This window comes from Myxine glutinosa, chromosome 4 (genome assembly GCF_964187855.1).
Source record: "Myxine glutinosa chromosome 4, kmMyxGlut1.1, whole genome shotgun sequence".
Taxonomy (NCBI): Eukaryota; Metazoa; Chordata; class Myxini; order Myxiniformes; family Myxinidae; genus Myxine; species Myxine glutinosa.
The window spans coordinates 25,252,107-25,270,713 of NC_136264.1; the positions used below are offsets into that span (position 1 = coordinate 25,252,107).

The following is an 18,607-nucleotide window of genomic DNA, read 5'->3' on the forward strand; positions in this document are numbered from 1 at the left end:
ATAATATGTGATAGCAATTCCAAATGGGTAGCTTTTTCATTTTTCTTGCAGGAAAGCTGTTTTTGCATTAATCGCGATACCGCAACTCCGCGCTGTTGTTACTAGTATCATCTTCCAAATCATTTTTTAAGCTGAATAGACAATGTAACATGCTTAAATATCTTAGCAAATGGATGTTTGTAATAAAGACATGTATGTTATACTATATAATACATATTCTTGTATTTATTCATGTGTGGAAACTAACTTTTTCTTCAGTTTTAGTGTCTTAGTTAAGAACAAAATATATGTTGGATGCTGGCAGTGTCCAGTTTTCTTCCGTATTCCGTATACTTGGCCACTGGTGGATACTTCCTGGTAGGTGAGGCAAGAACAAGAGGCTCTGCAATAATTATGTCTATTTAGTTAAGCAGAAAATATATGACAGATATGTAAAGTGCTGATTTCCCCTCATCAGTGGTGATATACATTTGCAGCCTGGTTAGAATAAGTCCAGTCATGAATGCTTGATTTGCTTTCAGATATCAGTCCACTGGTTTCACCAGTCTAATTAAGTGTAATTAAATATAATTAAGGACTGGCAGACTACTAATTTGTGCAACATAGTAATGTGGATTGATAATTCTATGTTGCAGGTGAAAACTGACTGAACATGGCCTCTGACGGAGCAAGCAGCCTGCCACTAAAGCGGCCACGAGTGGAGTGCATCATCCACTGTTCCAATGACAATACAGACAAGCTGGTTTCACTACAACACATTGACTCATGGAGAACATTGCTGAGGGCAGCCCAGATCAGAAAACATGCAGCAATTTTGAAACTAGCTACGAACCTTCCTGATGGACAGATTCCAACAATCCAGTACCACAGAAAATGTCGCAGTCTCTTCACCATGAAAAGACATCTTGATGGCATCCTCAAATGTGCCAGTGCCAGTGAACCTGCTCAAGACACAGGATCACAGAGAGCAGCTAGACAATGTGCAAGCACATCAAGGACTTATGAGGCAGAGTGCATTTTCTGCCAGAAAGACACCAAGTATGCTAAAGGACAGAAGACGAGAGAAATCCTCATACAATGTCGAGAACTGCGAGCTGACGCCACAATCAGGAATGTAGCCATGGAGAAAATGGACAGCAGAATCCTTGCCATAGTCAGCAGAGACCTGGTAGCTGCAGAAGGTCACTATCATAGGTCGTGCTATCGGTTCTATACCAAAAGAGAGGTTCGCAGTGGACAGGATGCAAGCCAAGATGATGATGCTGAAGCTCAGTATGGCGCTGCTGTGGATCAGGCCTACAATGAGCTGTTCCTGTTCATCAGAAGGGAGCTTTTTGGCAATCCTCAAGTGATGACAATGACTGATCTCTCTTCTAGACTGGTGGTCTCATGGAAAACAACTGGCTGAATCCAATGTTCCCTGACAACACTGACCTGATTGGTCTGTCCACTGGCACCATGGCTCCACCCGACGTGGCCAGGGACCTTCTGAAGGCGCTTGAAATAGGAGAAGAAGCGTACCAGACATTCAAGAAGACAAGGTTAGATGAGGATCAACCATCTGTCAAATTCCACGACAAGATGTCCAAGCAAAGCCTGAAGACATTCGCCAATGTCACCACAAAGACATCCCGTGGAAAGAAAGCACAAGATGTTGTTCTGAAGGCAGATCGAAAACTGTTCAGCCATATGATCCTTGTCGCTGAGAGCAGAAAGGTGAACATGAAGGATGTCCTGGCCCACCCACTAGGTCCATTACCGTGGGCACTGGCAAATGCTGATGGATCCCTACGAAAGACGAACAAGGCCGCAGTTGCCAGGGAGCTTGAGAAGAATGTATCTCCTGCAGACACTATCCCAACACCTTCGACGTGCATCATTGATGGGATGAGTCTGGTGCAAAAGATTAATGGAAACAACAAAACCTTTGCACAGCTAGCAGAGGTGGCCTTGTCTAGGGTCCTGCATGAGTGTGGACAGAGTCAGAGGGTTGACGTGGTATTTGATGTTTACCGCCAGCCTTCGATCAAAGATGCTGAAAGGCTCAACCGTGGTGCAAGCACAGCCCTTCAGTACAAGAGCCTTGCAGGGGGGCACAACATCCAGCAATGGAGAAAGTTCCTGTGTAGCGCCTGCAACAAGACCAGCCTCATCAAGTTCCTGGTGGAGCAGTGGAAACTCCCAAGGTTCCAAGAGATGCTGCATGACAAGGAACTGTATGTGACTTGTGAGGAAACATGCTACAAGATAACAGAAAATGAATGGGTGGAAGTGTCAGAGCTGCAGTCGACACAAGAAGAAGCGGATACCCGTCTGCTCCTGCATGCATTGCATGCTGCAAATGCTGGCTCAAAGGCAGTCGTAGTCACAGCTGAGGACACTGATGTCATGGTGCTCTGTGTAGCCTTCCAGAAGGAGATCCCCTGCCCCCTCTACCAGAAATGTGGCACACAGAACCGCACACGGTTTGTCGACATCAGCAAACTGGCAACCTCAATTGGAGACAGCATGTGTGACAGCCTGGTTGGGCTACACGCCTTTACAGGGTGTGACACTGTGAGCGCATTCGCTGGCCGTGGGAAGCTGATAGCACTGAAGCTGGTGAGGAACGACAGTAACTACCAGGAGACGTTTAGACAGCTTGGTCAGTCATGGGATGTCAACCCAGAACTATTTGAGAAGGTACAGCAGTTCATCTGTCGCATGTATAGTGCAGCTGCTAGGACTGGTGAGGTCAACGAACTGCGCTACCAGCTCTTCTGCGCAAAGAGGGGAGGAGTCGAGTCCAGCCAGTTGCCACCATGTAGAGACTGTCTCTTCATGCACGTCCTACGAGCCAACTACCAGGCAGCAATATGGAAGTGCTGTCTGCAGGCTCGCCCAGCGGTGCCAAACCCTACCGAGCATGGATGGACAGTGGATGAAGATGGCAAGCTCGCCATCCACTGGATGCGTTCACCACCAGCACCAGATGTGGTCTTGGAACTCTTAGCTTGCAAGTGTGTGCGTTCCTGCAAATTGCCAAAATGCACATGCCTGACCAATGGACTGTCATGCACAGACATGTGCAAGCTACAAACCTGCAGTAACCAGAAACAACAGGAAGATGAAGAATCCTTCGAACTCGGAGACTCCGATGAAGACGAGCAGTTCGATGACTGACTATGATATCGCTAGTTTGGTACATTGACATACTCAGTATTATTCTGAAGAGCACAGGACGTGCTTTCCCTGGAAACACCCTCAGAATACATGTAGACATGTAGACATTTTGATAATGTGTTGTGTCATTTCATCTTTATGTGAAGCACTACCTGACCATACCGGGTACATAGCCTACAGTCTGTTAGTTCTGTTAGTATGTGATTTCCAACCATTTTGTATAACATTTGAGTACTAGTACTGTTTATAGCTATTGTGGCATACATGTACTTGAGATGGGCTCAGCAGATGAGCTCAGTACAGCCTCTGGACTTTCTTTCCCTTGATTCAGAAAACCGTTTGATTAATATGTGTTGTGACCTTTTCATGTTGTGACATGTTTATGTGACAATTTCCATAACAATCACGTACGTGTATTATAGTAGCTGTTGTATTCCAAAATTACACTATGTGAAGATTGTATGTTTAAAATAAGACATAAAGCGATAATTTTGGGATCTACGTTGTCTCAGTACTTTCTGATTAATATGCCCAATTAGTCCATGGGCCCGTACCCAAAATTTCACACATGGACTAAATCAATCCGAACCGTCGAACGCCTTTTCACAGGGTGCGGGTATAAAATAGCTGATAACTACCACTAAGCTACCAGTCCAGAATTGCTATCACATCAGCATGTATCCCACATACATGCACCTTTCCAAAAATCATTACTAGAACTTGCCACCTCAGGTGGTACCAATTAGTGAAATTTCGGGTCCGGGCCCATGGACTATTTATTGGCGTCGAGCGATGCTGGTCTTGATTCCCAAGGAGGGTGACTTGAGAGACTTGAAGAATTACCGCCCTGTGTCTCTGCTGTGTGTGGATTATAAGGTCATGGCTAAAATGTTGTCACTCCGTCTCGGACCAGTCCTGACAAAATTAGTCAGCCCGGACCAATCTTATGCCATTCCAGGCAGGACAATACATGACAACATATCCCTTGTCAGAGACCTGATACAGTATGCGGACATGACTCGGACTCGAGTCGGATTTCTTTCCTTGGATCAGGAGAAAGCCTTTGACCAGATGAACCATGAGTATCTGTTTGAAACCTTGCTAATATTTGGGTTGGGGAGGAGATTTGTAGGCATGATTCAGACGTTGTACATGTCGGCAGAATGCCTAGTCAAAGTCAACGGTTTCTTGCTCGCGCCCTTTCCATTTGAGAGAGGAATAAGACAAGGATGTCCCCTGTCCGGCCAATTATATTCCCTATGTATCGAACCCTTCCTTTGTTTGATGAGAAGAAGGCTAACTGGCATTGTGGTGCCACACAACAGGGTCAACCTCAAACTTTCTGCATATGCAGATGATGTTCTCGTGTTTGCCAGTAATGCAAGGGATATGCAAATAGTTTATGATTGTCAGCAGGTCTATTCAGCAGCATCGTCTGCTACAAGCAATTGGAGGAAAAGCTCGGGGCTTCTAATTGGACAAATGCAGGTAAAGGAGTTCCCAACACTTTTTCAGAAATTGACCTGGAGTCGCAATGAGCTCAAATATTTGGGGGTGCACTTATCCACTTCCCATGGGTCCTCACCACTCATTAACTGGAACACTTTAGGGGACAAGATCGAAGCAAAGTTGAGAGACTGGAGTGGACTACTAAAAGTCCTGTCTCTGAGGGGAAAAACACTCCTTATTAAACAGTTTATAATTCCGAAGTTAGTATTCAGGCTCTCTTGCATAAGCACTCCAGAGGAGTTTCTGGTTAAGATGCAGAGGAAGCTACTGGACTACTTTTGGAATGGTAAACACTGGGTTTCCCTGGGCATTCTGAGCTTGCCTTTTTCAGAAGGTGGACAGTCTTTTCCCTGCCTTCGAAGCCACTACCACGCATCCAGGCTGAAGACCATACAACATTACCTACATGTGAACCCTGCACCGCAATGGTGCTCACTGGCATCATACTTCTTCAGCAAAGTGCTCAATCTTGGGTACAAAAGGAATCTTTTCATCATTACATCTCGGAGCCTGTCTAGTGCTACATTGCCTCTTTTTTATCAAGAAATGCTGAAGGCTTGGAATGTAGTCGACGTACAAAGAACAGTTCCTTATCCAGGCAAGGACCTGTTAGAAGAACCGCTCATTCTCAACCCTCTTCTACAGGGCCCAACTCTGGCTTCCTTTTCAGTAAGAAGGAGCCTCTTAGCTGGTAGCATATCCACAGTGGGAGACCTTCTGAACGATGGTAAGAGAACGCTTTTACCCAAGGAACTCGCAGCGAAAATGGGCCTGAGGACAATCAGGATCCCCTCCAGGATACTTGAAGAGGTCAAAAGCTCCTTGCCTCCCGATTGTCTGGAATATCTAGAGAATCCCAAAGAGGGCGATGGATCTGGACAGATGTCCATCGGTAACTCCATGGATTTTAAAATCCGACCACGATGTTGCGAGCTCTCTCAGCCAATACCTGCAAAAATATGAGTAAGACCCCTGGCACAGTGGAAATGTCGTTCTGTGGGCTATCAAGGAAAAATATATACCTGCTCGTGATCCACTCGCTCCATTATATAGCTCTTGCAACCCGATTGGATACTCCCTGGCGTGAGATTCTTCCACTTCCTTCGACTGTTCATCCACGTTGGGATTCACTCTATCTCTACCCAACGCCAAGAATGATGGCAGACTTAAGTTGGAGGTTGCTACATGGTGCACTGAGCTCTGGATCTATGATGCGGCATTTCACTAACTTCTCAGAGGATTGCTGCTTTTGTGGTGAAAGGGAAACTATATTTCACATATACCTTCAATGCCACCGTCTTGAACCAGTGTTCTTACTGATGAAAAATCTTCTCTTGCGCTTCTGGCTTCACTTCTCTCCAACACTTTTTATCATCGGGCACCCGGTAAATAAACTAAGCAAGTCACGAGATCTCCTTGTTAACTTTATTTTAGCCGGTGCAAAAATGGCAATATATAAAACCAGGAAGGCAAAAATTGAGAAAGATGTGATGGAACACAGTTCTGTATGTCTGAAGGGCTTAATACGCTCACGCATTATTTCGGAGTACAAGGCGGCAGAATATAGTAACACTGTTCAAAAGTTTAAGGAAACCTGGACTATAAATGATGCACTTTGTACGGTCTCCCCACAAGATACTTTGCTCTTATTTGTATAAATGTGTTATTTGGCATTCTTTTTTTTTTGGTGTTCTTTGGCGTTCTTTTTTTTTGGTGTTCTTTGGCGTTCTTTTACCTTCCCCTTATCTGTCTTGGTAGTGCTTTCTCTTCAAAATGCTCTACCTTGTCTACTGTAGTTCAAACCATGGACTTGCAGAGATGAGGAATTGAGCGACATTAAACTGGGAACATATGTTTGCCTGAGCTTGCATGAGCTCTGAACGCAAATCTCTGTAACCTTTCCAACAAAAGCACTACTACTACTACTATGACGGCCAGGCCGTCAGTGAACACTGACTAAATACTACCGAAGCGAAACAGTGGGGCAGAACTCCCGGCTATCTGCTACGTGCACCTTTATGTCGGATCAATGGAAGAAAGAATGAGAATGAAGCAGATGGAAAATGCACAACTATTATTCATTTACAAAGCAATGGTGTAAAGCACATTATTTCCAAGTCTTTATTCACCAAGCAAAATCAAAGGCAAAAGGGGGGTTGAGGATGGGGAGGAGGGCGATTGAGTGTTAATGTGGTGACAGGAGTATGTGGTGAACGAGTGATGGTGCCGTGTGGTATGCCAGGGTCTCCATGGCGTCACTGCGCCCTCAACTCGCATTCCCCGCACTTCCCTCCGGACCCAGCTTAGCTTGTCCTGGACCCAACGCGACCCAGTATATTCGTTCCAGCAGACGAACCTTTGAGCAGGCAGTGCTCATAATGAGGCTTCCTTGGAGCATACACAACGGACATTAACCAAGCCGCATCCTGGGCTTCATACTTCCATCGCATGGAGTGGCTTTGAAGCGAGTCCTGCACACGCGATATTTTCCAGACATGTGCACTGTGTGCACGGCCTTTTCCCCTAAGGGCATGCTCAGAAGGGGGAGGTTTCAGCGATGCATTGTGGAAAATCCCCATCATCACTGAGGAGGCTTTTAACGTAGCCCTCACACCTACCCTCTCGCATGCACCAGCAAGGGAAAGCCCCCACCCCTCCCCTCACGTGTGAAGAGGTTCCTTTGTACAGTACGCATATCAAAAGATTTGGCCTTCACCTTCCTAGACAGTACGTAGCGTTTTGAAAAGCCTTTAGGTTCCTTGTATCGTAGTTGGTGTGTTTGAAAGGGTGTTGTCCCAGGTTACGAATGTTGATGTACAGGGAGGTAAGACGGCCGATCCGGAGGATTATTACTAATATGATTAATTGTTACAAATATGGGACTTGTTCTCCTGTACGGATTTGGATGGAGGTTAAGGTTGATAATGAAAGAGTTTAGAGGTGAATAATCAGATGGATTGAATGTGAATAAGCTAATCGTGGGGTTGCAGGAATGGATTAAAAGTGAGGGAATAAACCGATTGTGGGGTTGAACGGAGGGATTGAAAGTGAGGGAATAAACAGATTGGGGGGTTGAACAGAGGGATTGAACGTGAGGGAATAAATAAACCAATTGCGGGGCAGAATGGAGGGATTGAAAGTGAGGGAATAAACCGATGGCGAGGATCAATTGAGTGAATGAAAGGGAGGGAATGCACCGATTGTGGGGTTGAAGGAATGACAGAGGGAGTGAAGGAGTGGCTGGTGAATTGAGATTGTGTGAATTGAGGGTTGGTGAAGCTGACCGAGGGTGGATTGAGAGAAAGATTGCTGGGCAAACTATTTGGGGATTGTTGGAACGAACAAGTGTGGATTGAAAGAAAGAGATGGTTTGAAATGGAGAGACATCACACTGGAAATACATAGACTATACTAACAACAATGCATGTTCCCATTCCCGAACCCATCGGCAAGAGGCAAAGGTCTACCTTTAGATAGACCAATAAAAAATTATCTTTGGATTCCGAAGGTGTACATGAATGCGCTCCCCCTGGACATCCATTTTCCAATTCCAAAACCACAGCTGTATACAGTATCTTCAGAAAGTATTCATGCCCCTTGACTTTTTTTGCATTTTGTTGTGTTTCAGCCTGACTTTAAAATGGATTAAAATGAGATTTTTTTTGTCGCTGATTGACACAAAGTACCCCATTTAGAAATTTTTAGAAATTATTTTTATAATTTTTTACAAAACAATTAAAAATGAAACAGAAAGATCTAAATTACATATGTATTCAACCCCCTGAGTCAGTACTTTGTCAAAGCACTTTTGTCAACTATTACAGCTTCGAGGCTTTTTGGGTACATCTGGATTAGCTTTGCACATCTGGATTTGGGGAGTTTCTCCCATTGTTCCTTGTAGATTTGCTGAAGCTTTGTGAAGTTGGTTAGGGAGCGTCGGTGAACAGCAATCTTCAAGTCTTTCCACAGATTATCATTGGCATTCAAGTCTTTGATTTGGATGGGACACTCAAGGACTTTCACGTTCTTGTTCTGAAGCCATTCCAGTGTTCCTTTGGCTGCAATCCTGTGGTCGTTGTCCTGTTGGAACATAAATCTTTGCTGCTGTCGAAGGTCTCTTGCACTCTGAAGCAGGTTCTCCTCAAGGATTTGTCTGTATTTGTCTCCATTCGTTGTTCCCTCTATCCTTACAAGTCTTAGTTCCTGCTGCTGAAAAGCATCCCCATAGCATGATGCTGCCCCCACCATGCTTCACTCTAGGGATAGTGTTAGATGGGTGATAAGCTGTGCTCGGTTTCTGCCAGTTGTAGCGCTTTGCATTCAGGCCAAAGAGTTCCATTTTCGTCTGATCAGATGATATAATCTTTTGCCTCATGCAGAGTCTTTCACGTGCCTTTTTGCAAACTCCAGGTGTGCTGTCATGTGCCTTTTTCTCAGGAGTGGCTTTTGTCTGGCCACTCTTCCATAAAGCTAGATTTGTGAAGTGCTGCAGAGACTGTTTTCCTTCCGACAGGTTCTCCCATCTCAGCCAAGGAACTCTGTATTTCTATCAGAGTGGCCTTTGGGTTCTTGGTCAACTCCCTGACCAAGGTCCTTTTTGGCCCGTTGCTGATCAGTTTGGTCGGACAGCCAGCTCGAGGAAGAGTCTGGGTAGTTCCGTATTCTTTCCATTTCCTAATGATGGAGCTCGCTGCGCTCTTAGAACTTTCAAAACTCTAGAAATTGTTTTATACCCTTCCCCAGATCGTTGCCTCCTCAAAATTCTATCCCAGAGTTCTTTGGACAGCTCCTTGGACTTCATGGTGGAGTTTCTGCTGTTGACATTCACTGTCAACTTTTGGGACCTTAAATAGAAAGGTGTGTTTCTTTCTAAATCATGTCCTATCAATTGACTTGGCCACAGATTGACTCCAATCAAGTTGGAGAGACATCTCAAGGATGATCAAAATAAATTTTGAATGCACCTGAGGTCAACTTGGAATGTCATAGAAAAGGGCTTGGAGTGTCTAAGAAGATTCCACTTTGACATTATTGGATATTATGTGTAGATCAGTGACAAAATAATCTCAATTTAATCCATTTTAAATTCAGGCTGTAATACAACAAAATGTGACAAAGGTCAAGGGGTGTGAATACTTCCTTGAAGGCACTGTAGATATCTTTATGTATGTATATATGTATATACACATACACACATCCAACCAAGGACCCTACGGCAGAACTACACGATGAAATAAATACATTTTACAGCCTAACATTTATTTAAGTGTTTAGAAAGGCAACAACTTGTTACTGCTTTCATGGATTCTTTTGTTTTTTTACTTCCAAATACCATTTTCAATCAATTTTGTACTTCCTCGAGAAAGACACGAATAGAAGGACGAACAGACACATCGAAATGCCCCAGCTTGTTTGCGAAATTGTATTGTACGTCTGTTTAGACCAAGCTCTTTATGAATAACATCTCTCACATTGCTCACAATTTTGTTGTGGTTCATTTTGTGTTGCAATTGTTACGGTGCAGACACCACGCCGCCGAAGGAAAAACATGGCGGAATATCTTGGTGATGCAATGATTACCTTGGAGAGCGGGGATTCTCAAGGAGGTGTTGCAGGAGGAGGAACAATGCCCATAAAACAAAAACCGCTGTTCAGTGATCCAGGAACTTTGGTGAAGGTGAGACCGCTCTCCCGATCATCCAATTCTCTTACAGATCTAACATGTCATATGTAACGCTCTTCTTTCACGGTCTTCCTCAATGATTCCATCTCCAATGTGACAGGATCAGGCTGACCGCTTGGAGATCCTGAAAAGCCGACTTTCCTCATACGAACTGTATGGACTTCCCAGCACACGTCTCTCCGGCCTTGAGCCTGGCACTACCAACTTATCACTACCTACATCATGGACGGACATCTGTGATGGGCACCAAGTGAGCCTTCTCCACTCCAAACCTATGTTATGCTTACTCACATGTGCTCGCACGAGGTTCTGTGTCTGTGAATACTTAACATGACCTGCCTTGAGAATATGAGGTAGCCAAAAGGTCTGTCTCAGATAACTGAGCATGGTTTTCATTACAATTGAGATTTTTATGTGTTAATGGTATCATAAGTCATAAAACAGCCATTTTCTTCCTTTAGCTACAAACACTTAGTCTTGAAAAAAGAAACAGTTATGAACGAGGTATATGAAAATCAATTCTACGATGACGTCCATATCCCATTATCGCATGAATGTTAAATGAGATGTCGCTAATGGATCTTGCATCATGATTCATGAGGTCTTGGCAAAGACTGAGGTATATTGTGCGGTGGTGACACTTTATCCACAACATGAGTGTTATAGTTATGGTACAGTACAGTGCAGTGTCGCATCGTATTATAATCCACAATACCAAATCATATCATCTGTAACTCCAGTTATACGAGTGGTGCATTTCAGCTTTCTGGGACCTTTTGGAAATGGATGAAAAGGTTCCAGATAGCTCATGGATTGATTTTGAGGTGTGTGTGCTTATTCAGCATGGCGCGAGCACAAGTGCACTTTGAAAGGACAAATATGGTAAATATGGGACAATGTGATGTCCTGATTTATTTATACGCTTAGAGCGCGCCTCTCTGAGTTTGGGAGGTCGGTGATGCTGAGTCATCCCATATATTTTGGAAATTGTCTATGCTGCTTCCTTCCTTGATGCTCAGCATAAAGGACAAAGCATGGACAAATACATAGGTTGGCAACCATTGTGTAGGCTTGATGAGCCTTATGGGCCTCCTCCAGCATTCAAGTTCCCTGTAAGGTAACTCATGTCATTTATCATATTGTTTGTTCATACTTTAATTTCAACTTTGCACTGTGGCTAATTTTCCCCATCACGGGATGATTTGCAGAGGCCTGGTGTTGGCTTAGCGGTTAGGGTGCCGGCTTGGGATCCTAGGATCCTGGGTTCGAATCCCGGTCGATCGCTGAATTGACTCAGCCTGTCATCCTTCTGAGGTCGGCAAATTGAGTACCTGTTCACTGGTAAATGCCCTGTGTGTCGCAAGAGGTGACGAACAGGGTTGGTGGCAGGAAGGGCATCCGGCCATAAAACATTGCTTCAAAAAGGGGAAAAGGGGGCCCAAAAATAGGAAAACATTGCTTCAAAAAGGGGCCCAAAAATAGGAAAACATTGCTTCAAAAAGGGGAAAAAGGGGCCCAAAAATAGGAAAACATTGCTGGAAAAAGGGGCCAAAAAATAGGAAAACATTACTTCAAAAAGGGGAAAAAGGGGCCCAAAAATAGGAAAACATTGCTTCAAAAAGGGGAAAAAGGGGCCTAAAAATAGGAAAACATTGCTTCAAAAAGGGGAAAAGGGGGCTCAAAAATAGGAAAACATTACTTCAAAAAGGGGAAAAAGGAGCCCAAAAATAGGAAAACATTGCTTTAAAAAGGGGCCCAAAAATAGGAAAACATTGCTTTAAAAAGGGGGAAAAGGGGCCCAAAAATAGGAAAACATTGCTTTAAAAAGGGGAAAAAGGGGCCCAAAAATAGGAAAACATTACTTCAAAAAGGGGAAAAAGGGGCCCAAAAATAGGAAAACATTACTTCAAAAAGGGGAAAAAGGGGCCCAAAAATAGGAAAACATTGCTGGAAAAAGGGGCCAAAAAATAGGAAAACATTACTTCAAAAAGGGGAAAAAGGAGCCCAAAAATAGGAAAACATTGCTTTAAAAAGGGGCCCAAAAATAGGAAAACATTGCTTTAAAAAGGGGGAAAAGGGGCCCAAAAATAGGAAAACATTGCTTTAAAAAGGGGCCCAAAAATAGGAAAACATTGCTTTAAAAAGGGGGAAAAGGGGCCCAAAAATAGGAAAACATTGCTTTAAAAAGGGGAAAAAGGGGCCCAAAAATAGGAAAACATTACTTCAAAAAGGGGAAAAAGGGGCCCAAAAATAGGAAAACATTACTTCAAAAAGGGGAAAAAGGGGCCCAAAAATAGGAAAACATTACTTCAAAAAGGGGAAAAATTAGCCCAAAAATAGGAAAACATTGCTTTAAAAAGGGGAAAAGGGGCCCAAAAATAGGAAAACATTGCTTTAAAAAGGGGAAAACGGGGCCCAAAAATAGGAAAACATTACTTCAAAAAGGGGGAAAAGGAGCCCAGAAATAGGAAAACATTGCTTTAAAAAGGGGCCCAAAAATAGGAAAACATTACTTTAAAAAGGGGAAAAAGGGGCCCAAAAATAGGAAAACATTACTTCAAAAAGGGGGAAAAGGAGCCCAGAAATAGGAAAACATTGCTTTAAAAAGGGGCCCAAAAATAGGAAAACATTACTTTAAAAAGGGGAAAAGGGGCCCAAAAATAGGAAAACATTGCTTTAAAAAGGGGAAAAAGGGGCCCAAAAATAGGAAAACATTACTTCAAAAAGGGGAAAAAGGGGCCCAAAAATAGGAAAACATTACTTCAAAAAGGGGAAAAAGGGGCCCAAAAATAGGAAACATTGCTTCAAAAAGGGGAAAAAGGAGCCCAGAAATAGGAAAACATTACTTCAAAAAGGGGAAAACGGGGCCCAAAAATAGGAAAACATTACTTCAAAAAGGGGGAAAAGGAGCCCAGAAATAGGAAAACATTGCTTTAAAAAGGGGCCCAAAAATAGGAAAACATTGCTTTAAAAAGGGGAAAAAGGGGCCCAAAAATAGGAAAACATTACTTCAAAAAGGGGAAAAAGGGGCCCAAAAATAGGAAAACATTACTTCAAAAAGGGGAAAAATTAGCCCAAAAATAGGAAAACATTGCTTTAAAAAGGGGAAAAGGGGCCCAAAAATAGGAAAACATTGCTTTAAAAAGGGGAAAAAGGGGCCCAAAAATAGGAAAACATTACTTCAAAAAGGGGAAAAAGGGGCCCAAAAATAGGAAAACATTACTTCAAAAAGGGGAAAAAGGGGCCCCAAAATAGGAAAACATTACTTCAAAAAGGGGAAAAAGGAGCCCAGAAATAGGAAAACATTACTTCAAAAAGGGGAAAACGGGGCCCAAAAATAGGAAAACATTACTTCAAAAAGGGGGAAAAGGAGCCCAGAAATAGGAAAACATTGCTTTAAAAAGGGGCCCAAAAATAGGAAAACATTGCTTTAAAAAGGGGAAAAAGGGGCCCAAAAATAGGAAAACATTGCTGGAAAAAGGGGCCCAAAAATAGGAAGACATTGCTTCAAAAAGGGGGAAAAGGGGCCCAAAAATAGGAAAACATTGCTTCAAAAAGGGGAAAAGGGGGCTCAAAAATAGGAAAACATTACTTCAAAAAGGGGAAAAAGGAGCCCAAAAATAGGAAAACATTGCTTTAAAAAGGGGCCCAAAAATAGGAAAACATTGCTTTAAAAAGGGGGAAAAGGGGCCCAAAAATAGGAAAACATTGCTTTAAAAAGGGGAAAAAGGGGCCCAAAAATAGGAAAACATTACTTCAAAAAGGGGAAAAAGGGGCCCAAAAATAGGAAAACATTACTTCAAAAAGGGGAAAAAGGGGCCCAAAAATAGGAAAACATTACTTCAAAAAGGGGAAAAATTAGCCCAAAAATAGGAAAACATTGCTTTAAAAAGGGGAAAAGGGGCCCAAAAATAGGAAAACATTGCTTTAAAAAGGGGAAAAAGGGGCCCAAAAATAGGAAAACATTACTTCAAAAAGGGGAAAAAGGGGCCCAAAAATAGGAAAACATTACTTCAAAAAGGGGAAAAAGGAGCCCAGAAATAGGAAAACATTACTTCAAAAAGGGGAAAACGGGGCCCAAAAATAGGAAAACATTGCTTTAAAAAGGGGAAAAGGGGCCCAAAAATAGGAAAACATTGCTTCAAAAAGGGGGAAAAGGAGCCCAGAAATAGGAAAACATTACTTCAAAAAGGGGCCCAAAAATAGGAAAACATTACTTCAAAAAGGGGAAAAAGGGGCCCAAAAATAGGAAAACATTACTTCAAAAAGGGGAAAAAGGAGCCCAGAAATAGGAAAACATTACTTCAAAAAGGGGAAAACGGGGCCCAAAAATAGGAAAACATTACTTCAAAAAGGGGGAAAAGGAGCCCAGAAATAGGAAAACATTGCTTTAAAAAGGGGCCCAAAAATAGGAAAACATTGCTTTAAAAAGGGGAAAAGGAGCCCAGAAATAGGAAAACATTGCTTTAAAAAGGGGCCCAAAAATAGGAAAACATTGCTTTAAAAAGGGGAAAAGGAGCCCAGAAATAGGAAAACATTGCTTTAAAAAGGGGCCCAAAAATAGGAAAACATTGCTTTAAAAAGGGGAAAAAGGGGCCCAAAAATAGGAAAACATTACTTCAAAAAGGGGAAAAAGGGGCCCAAAAATAGGAAAACATTACTTCAAAAAGGGGAAAAAGGGGCCCAAAAATAGGAAAACATTGCTTCAAAAAGGGGAAAAAGGAGCCCAGAAATAGGAAAACATTGCTTCAAAAAGGGGAAAAAGGGGCCCAAAAATAGGAAAACATTGCTTCAAAAAGGGGGAAAAGGGGCCCAAAAATAGGAAAACATTGCTTCAAAAAGGGGAAAAAGGGGCCCAAAAATAGGAAAACATTGCTTTAAAAAGGGGAAAAGGGGCCCAAAAATAGGAAAACATTGCTTCAAAAAGGGGAAAAGGGGCCCAAAAATAGGAAAACATTGCTTCAAAAAGGGGAAAAAGGGGCCCAAAAATAGGAAAACATTACTTCAAAAAGGGGAAAAAGGAGCCCAGAAATAGGAAAACATTGCTGGAAAAAGGGGAAAAAAGGGCCCAAAAATAGGAAAACATTACTTCAAAAAGGGGAAAAAGGAGCCCAGAAATAGGAAAACATTGCTGGAAAAAGGGGTCCAAAAATAGGAAAATATTGCTTCAAAAAGGGGAAAAAGTGGCCCAAAAATAGGAAAACATTGCTTCAAAAAGGGGAAAAAGGGGCCCAAAAATAGGAAAATATTGCTTCAAAAAGGGGAAAAAGGGGCCCAAAAATAGGAAAACATTGCTTCAAAAAGGGGAAAAAGGGGCCCAAAAATAGGAAAACATTGCTTCAAAAAGGGGAAAAAGGGGCCCAAAAATAGGAAAACATTGCTGGAAAAAGGGGCCCAAAAATAGGAAAACATTGCTTCAAAAAGGGGAAAAAGGGGCCCAAAAATAGGAAAACATTGCTTCAAAAAGGGGAAAAAGGGGCCCAAAAATAGGAAAATATTGCTTCAAAAAGGGGAAAAAGGGGCCCAAAAATAGGAAAACATTGCTGGAAAAAGGGGCCCAAAAATAGGAAAACATTGCTTCAAAAAGGGGAAAAAGGGGCCCAAAAATAGGAAAACATTGCTGGAAAAAGGGGTCCAAAAATAGGAAAACATTGCTTCAAAAAGGGGAAAAAGGGGCCCAAAAATAGGAAAATATTGCTTCAAAAAGGGGAAAAAGGGGCCCAAAAATAGGAAAACATTGCTTCAAAAAGGGGAAAAAGGGGCCCAAAAATAGGAAAACATTGCTTCAAAAAGGGGAAAAAGGAGCCCAGAAATAGGAAAACATTGCTTCAAAAAGGGGAAAAAGGGGCCCAAAAATAGGAAAACATTGCTTCAAAAAGGGGAAAAAGGGGAAAAAGGGGCCCAAAAATAGGAAAACATTGCTGGAAAAAGGGGTCCAAAAATAGGAAAACATTGCTTCAAAAAGGGGAAAAAGGGGCCCAAAAATAGGAAAATATTGCTTCAAAAAGGGGAAAAAGGGGCCCAAAAATAGGAAAACATTGCTTCAAAAAGGGGAAAAAGGGGCCCAAAAATAGGAAAACATTGCTTCAAAAAGGGGAAAAAGGGGCCCAAAAATAGGAAAACATTGCTGGAAAAAGGGGCCCAAAAATAGGAAAACATTGCTTCAAAAAGGGGAAAAAGGGGCCCAAAAATAGGAAAACATTGCTTCAAAAAGGGGAAAAAGGGGCCCAAAAATAGGAAAATATTGCTTCAAAAAGGGGAAAAAGGGGCCCAAAAATAGGAAAACATTGCTGGAAAAAGGGGCCCAAAAATAGGAAAACATTGCTTCAAAAAGGGGAAAAAGGGGCCCAAAAATAGGAAAATATTGCTTCAAAAAGGTGAAAAAGGGGCCCAAAAATAGGCCAACCCCTGCTCTGTGGGGAAAAATGGCCTCTGAAGGTGGTTTGCAGGTGCGAACACAGTCGATTATTATCGGTTGGCAACCTGGGTGAATGTCTTCTCTTTGGGGAACATTGCTGGGGAATGATGGAATTGCAAGAGGCAGATTTACATGATTCTTCACGTAAAATACATTTTCTGGGATGGAGCAGATAACACGTACCACTGTGGGGGATGTTGTGCTATGTAATAATGGGAATTATTTTATCACTCAGGAGGTTTTGGCAATTTCAACTGTCAGCAATGAACCTGATCGAGCTGGTATTTTATGCAGCAGATATGAGGAAATGAGAATAGGAGACTGTAAAATTTGGGTGAAATGGGATTTCTATTATTGGTTATTGTACAACTCATTCAGTAGTTCAGGAAACAATATTTATCAGATGGTGAATTATAATTTGCATTTCTTATTTGCCTCCAGTCGTCGTTTTGATGAATAAGCAGCAAAAGTTTCAGCATTCTTACCCCTCCTCTCCCAGTGCGGAAATAGCCCGTAAGCCTGGTGTTGGCTTAATGGTTAAGGTAGCTGGCCTAGGATCATAGGGTCTTGAGTTCAAGCCCTGTCATGTCGTTGAATTAACACCAGGTGGGTTGATTCAGCCTGTCATCCTTCCGAGTTCGGCAATATGAGTACCAGCCAGCCGGTAAGGGGGCACCGCGTCAGCGGCACAGACGCGCCCCCAAAAAATGATGCAACCGCAGGTTGCATACGAATAAATAAATAGGCCGTATATTTATTATGTATGCAAGTGGTGGCAAGGGTTGGGGGACGGGGTTTAAGGGTGTTCAAGTGAGAAAATTGAGATTGAGAAATCAAATGGAAGTGGGAGGATAGGATTGGAAAGAGAAGGGAGGCCGTAGAGTTGTCTTGGACGAGTGGGAGGACAAGAAGAGGAAGTTGGACAAGTAATGGAGAAGGTGGCGAGGAGAGACATGTATGAGCTTGTTTTAATTGGTGTGGAGTGAAAGGAGGGGAGTAAATGGTAAATGTTTGCATTCAATTCTAGAGGTGACCCAAAATAAAATGTGATTAATGGCTTGGAAAGCAGAAGCTTGAACGTGGATTATATGGAAGGCAGGGAGGGACCTATAGGTATTGCTGTTGGAATGACAGGAAAAGCCAAGCTGGCTCACTAATGATCTTCAGGAAGGATGTAATCTGTCTGCCCATCTAGTATGGACTACATCTTGTTTCAGTTTGCTTTCTTGACTCTTAAACTCTCTTATTGCAATTATGAAAGGCAGAAAATACCCACACTGATCCCATAAGCGAATTACCGATTGGTCTTTGATTTGACCAAATAAATGAATGATTTTTAAAAAATTTTGCTCAATTAAACTGCTTTAAATCTCAAAAATGTTGCTTGCAAACGTTTTCCCATGTCAAAATTGTATGGAAAAGTGGGTTTGTTTGTCTTTCTATGATGTCTAGTTGAAAAGTTATGGAAATCCTTAGAAATCCATGATGGCCGCCGTACGACCCCCGTGGTGCAGTTTGGTTGTACATTCATTGTGGAATCTTGTCTGCAGAATTTCAGGCAGAGAGAGATGCAGCAACAGGAGGCACTCTGGGAGCTTCTAAGCACAGAGGTGTCATACATCAAAACCCTGCAGGTCGTGACTGATGTAAGGACAATGAAGCGAACAACTGTTCATGGGTAAAACTGTGGTCGACTAAAGAATTTGCATGTGATTGTGGGATCAAAAAAGAGAAGGAGAAGTGATCATTAATAAGATGTCTGTTCTTGTTACCCTCGCCTGAGGAGAGGGTATTGCATTTTATTCCGTTTGTCTGTCTGTCTGTCTGTCTGTTTG

At 42.6% G+C, this 18,607-nt stretch overlaps 1 protein-coding gene across 6 annotated transcripts in view; it reads left to right on the forward strand.

The window, feature by feature from the left end:
- The window catches only part of LOC137424504 (pleckstrin homology domain-containing family G member 5), a 143,020-nt gene that overhangs the window by 81,894 nt on the left and 42,519 nt on the right, over nucleotides 1–18,607 (forward strand). For all 6 annotated transcript variants that reach the window (XM_068112012.2, XM_068112013.2, XM_068112016.2 and 3 more), the window contains 3 exons: nucleotides 10,196–10,348; nucleotides 10,455–10,604; nucleotides 18,323–18,418. In XM_068112012.2, coding sequence (XP_067968113.2) covers nucleotides 10,196–10,348; nucleotides 10,455–10,604; nucleotides 18,323–18,418 — 399 coding nt within the window. The remainder of the gene's footprint in view (nucleotides 1–10,195; nucleotides 10,349–10,454; nucleotides 10,605–18,322; nucleotides 18,419–18,607) is intronic.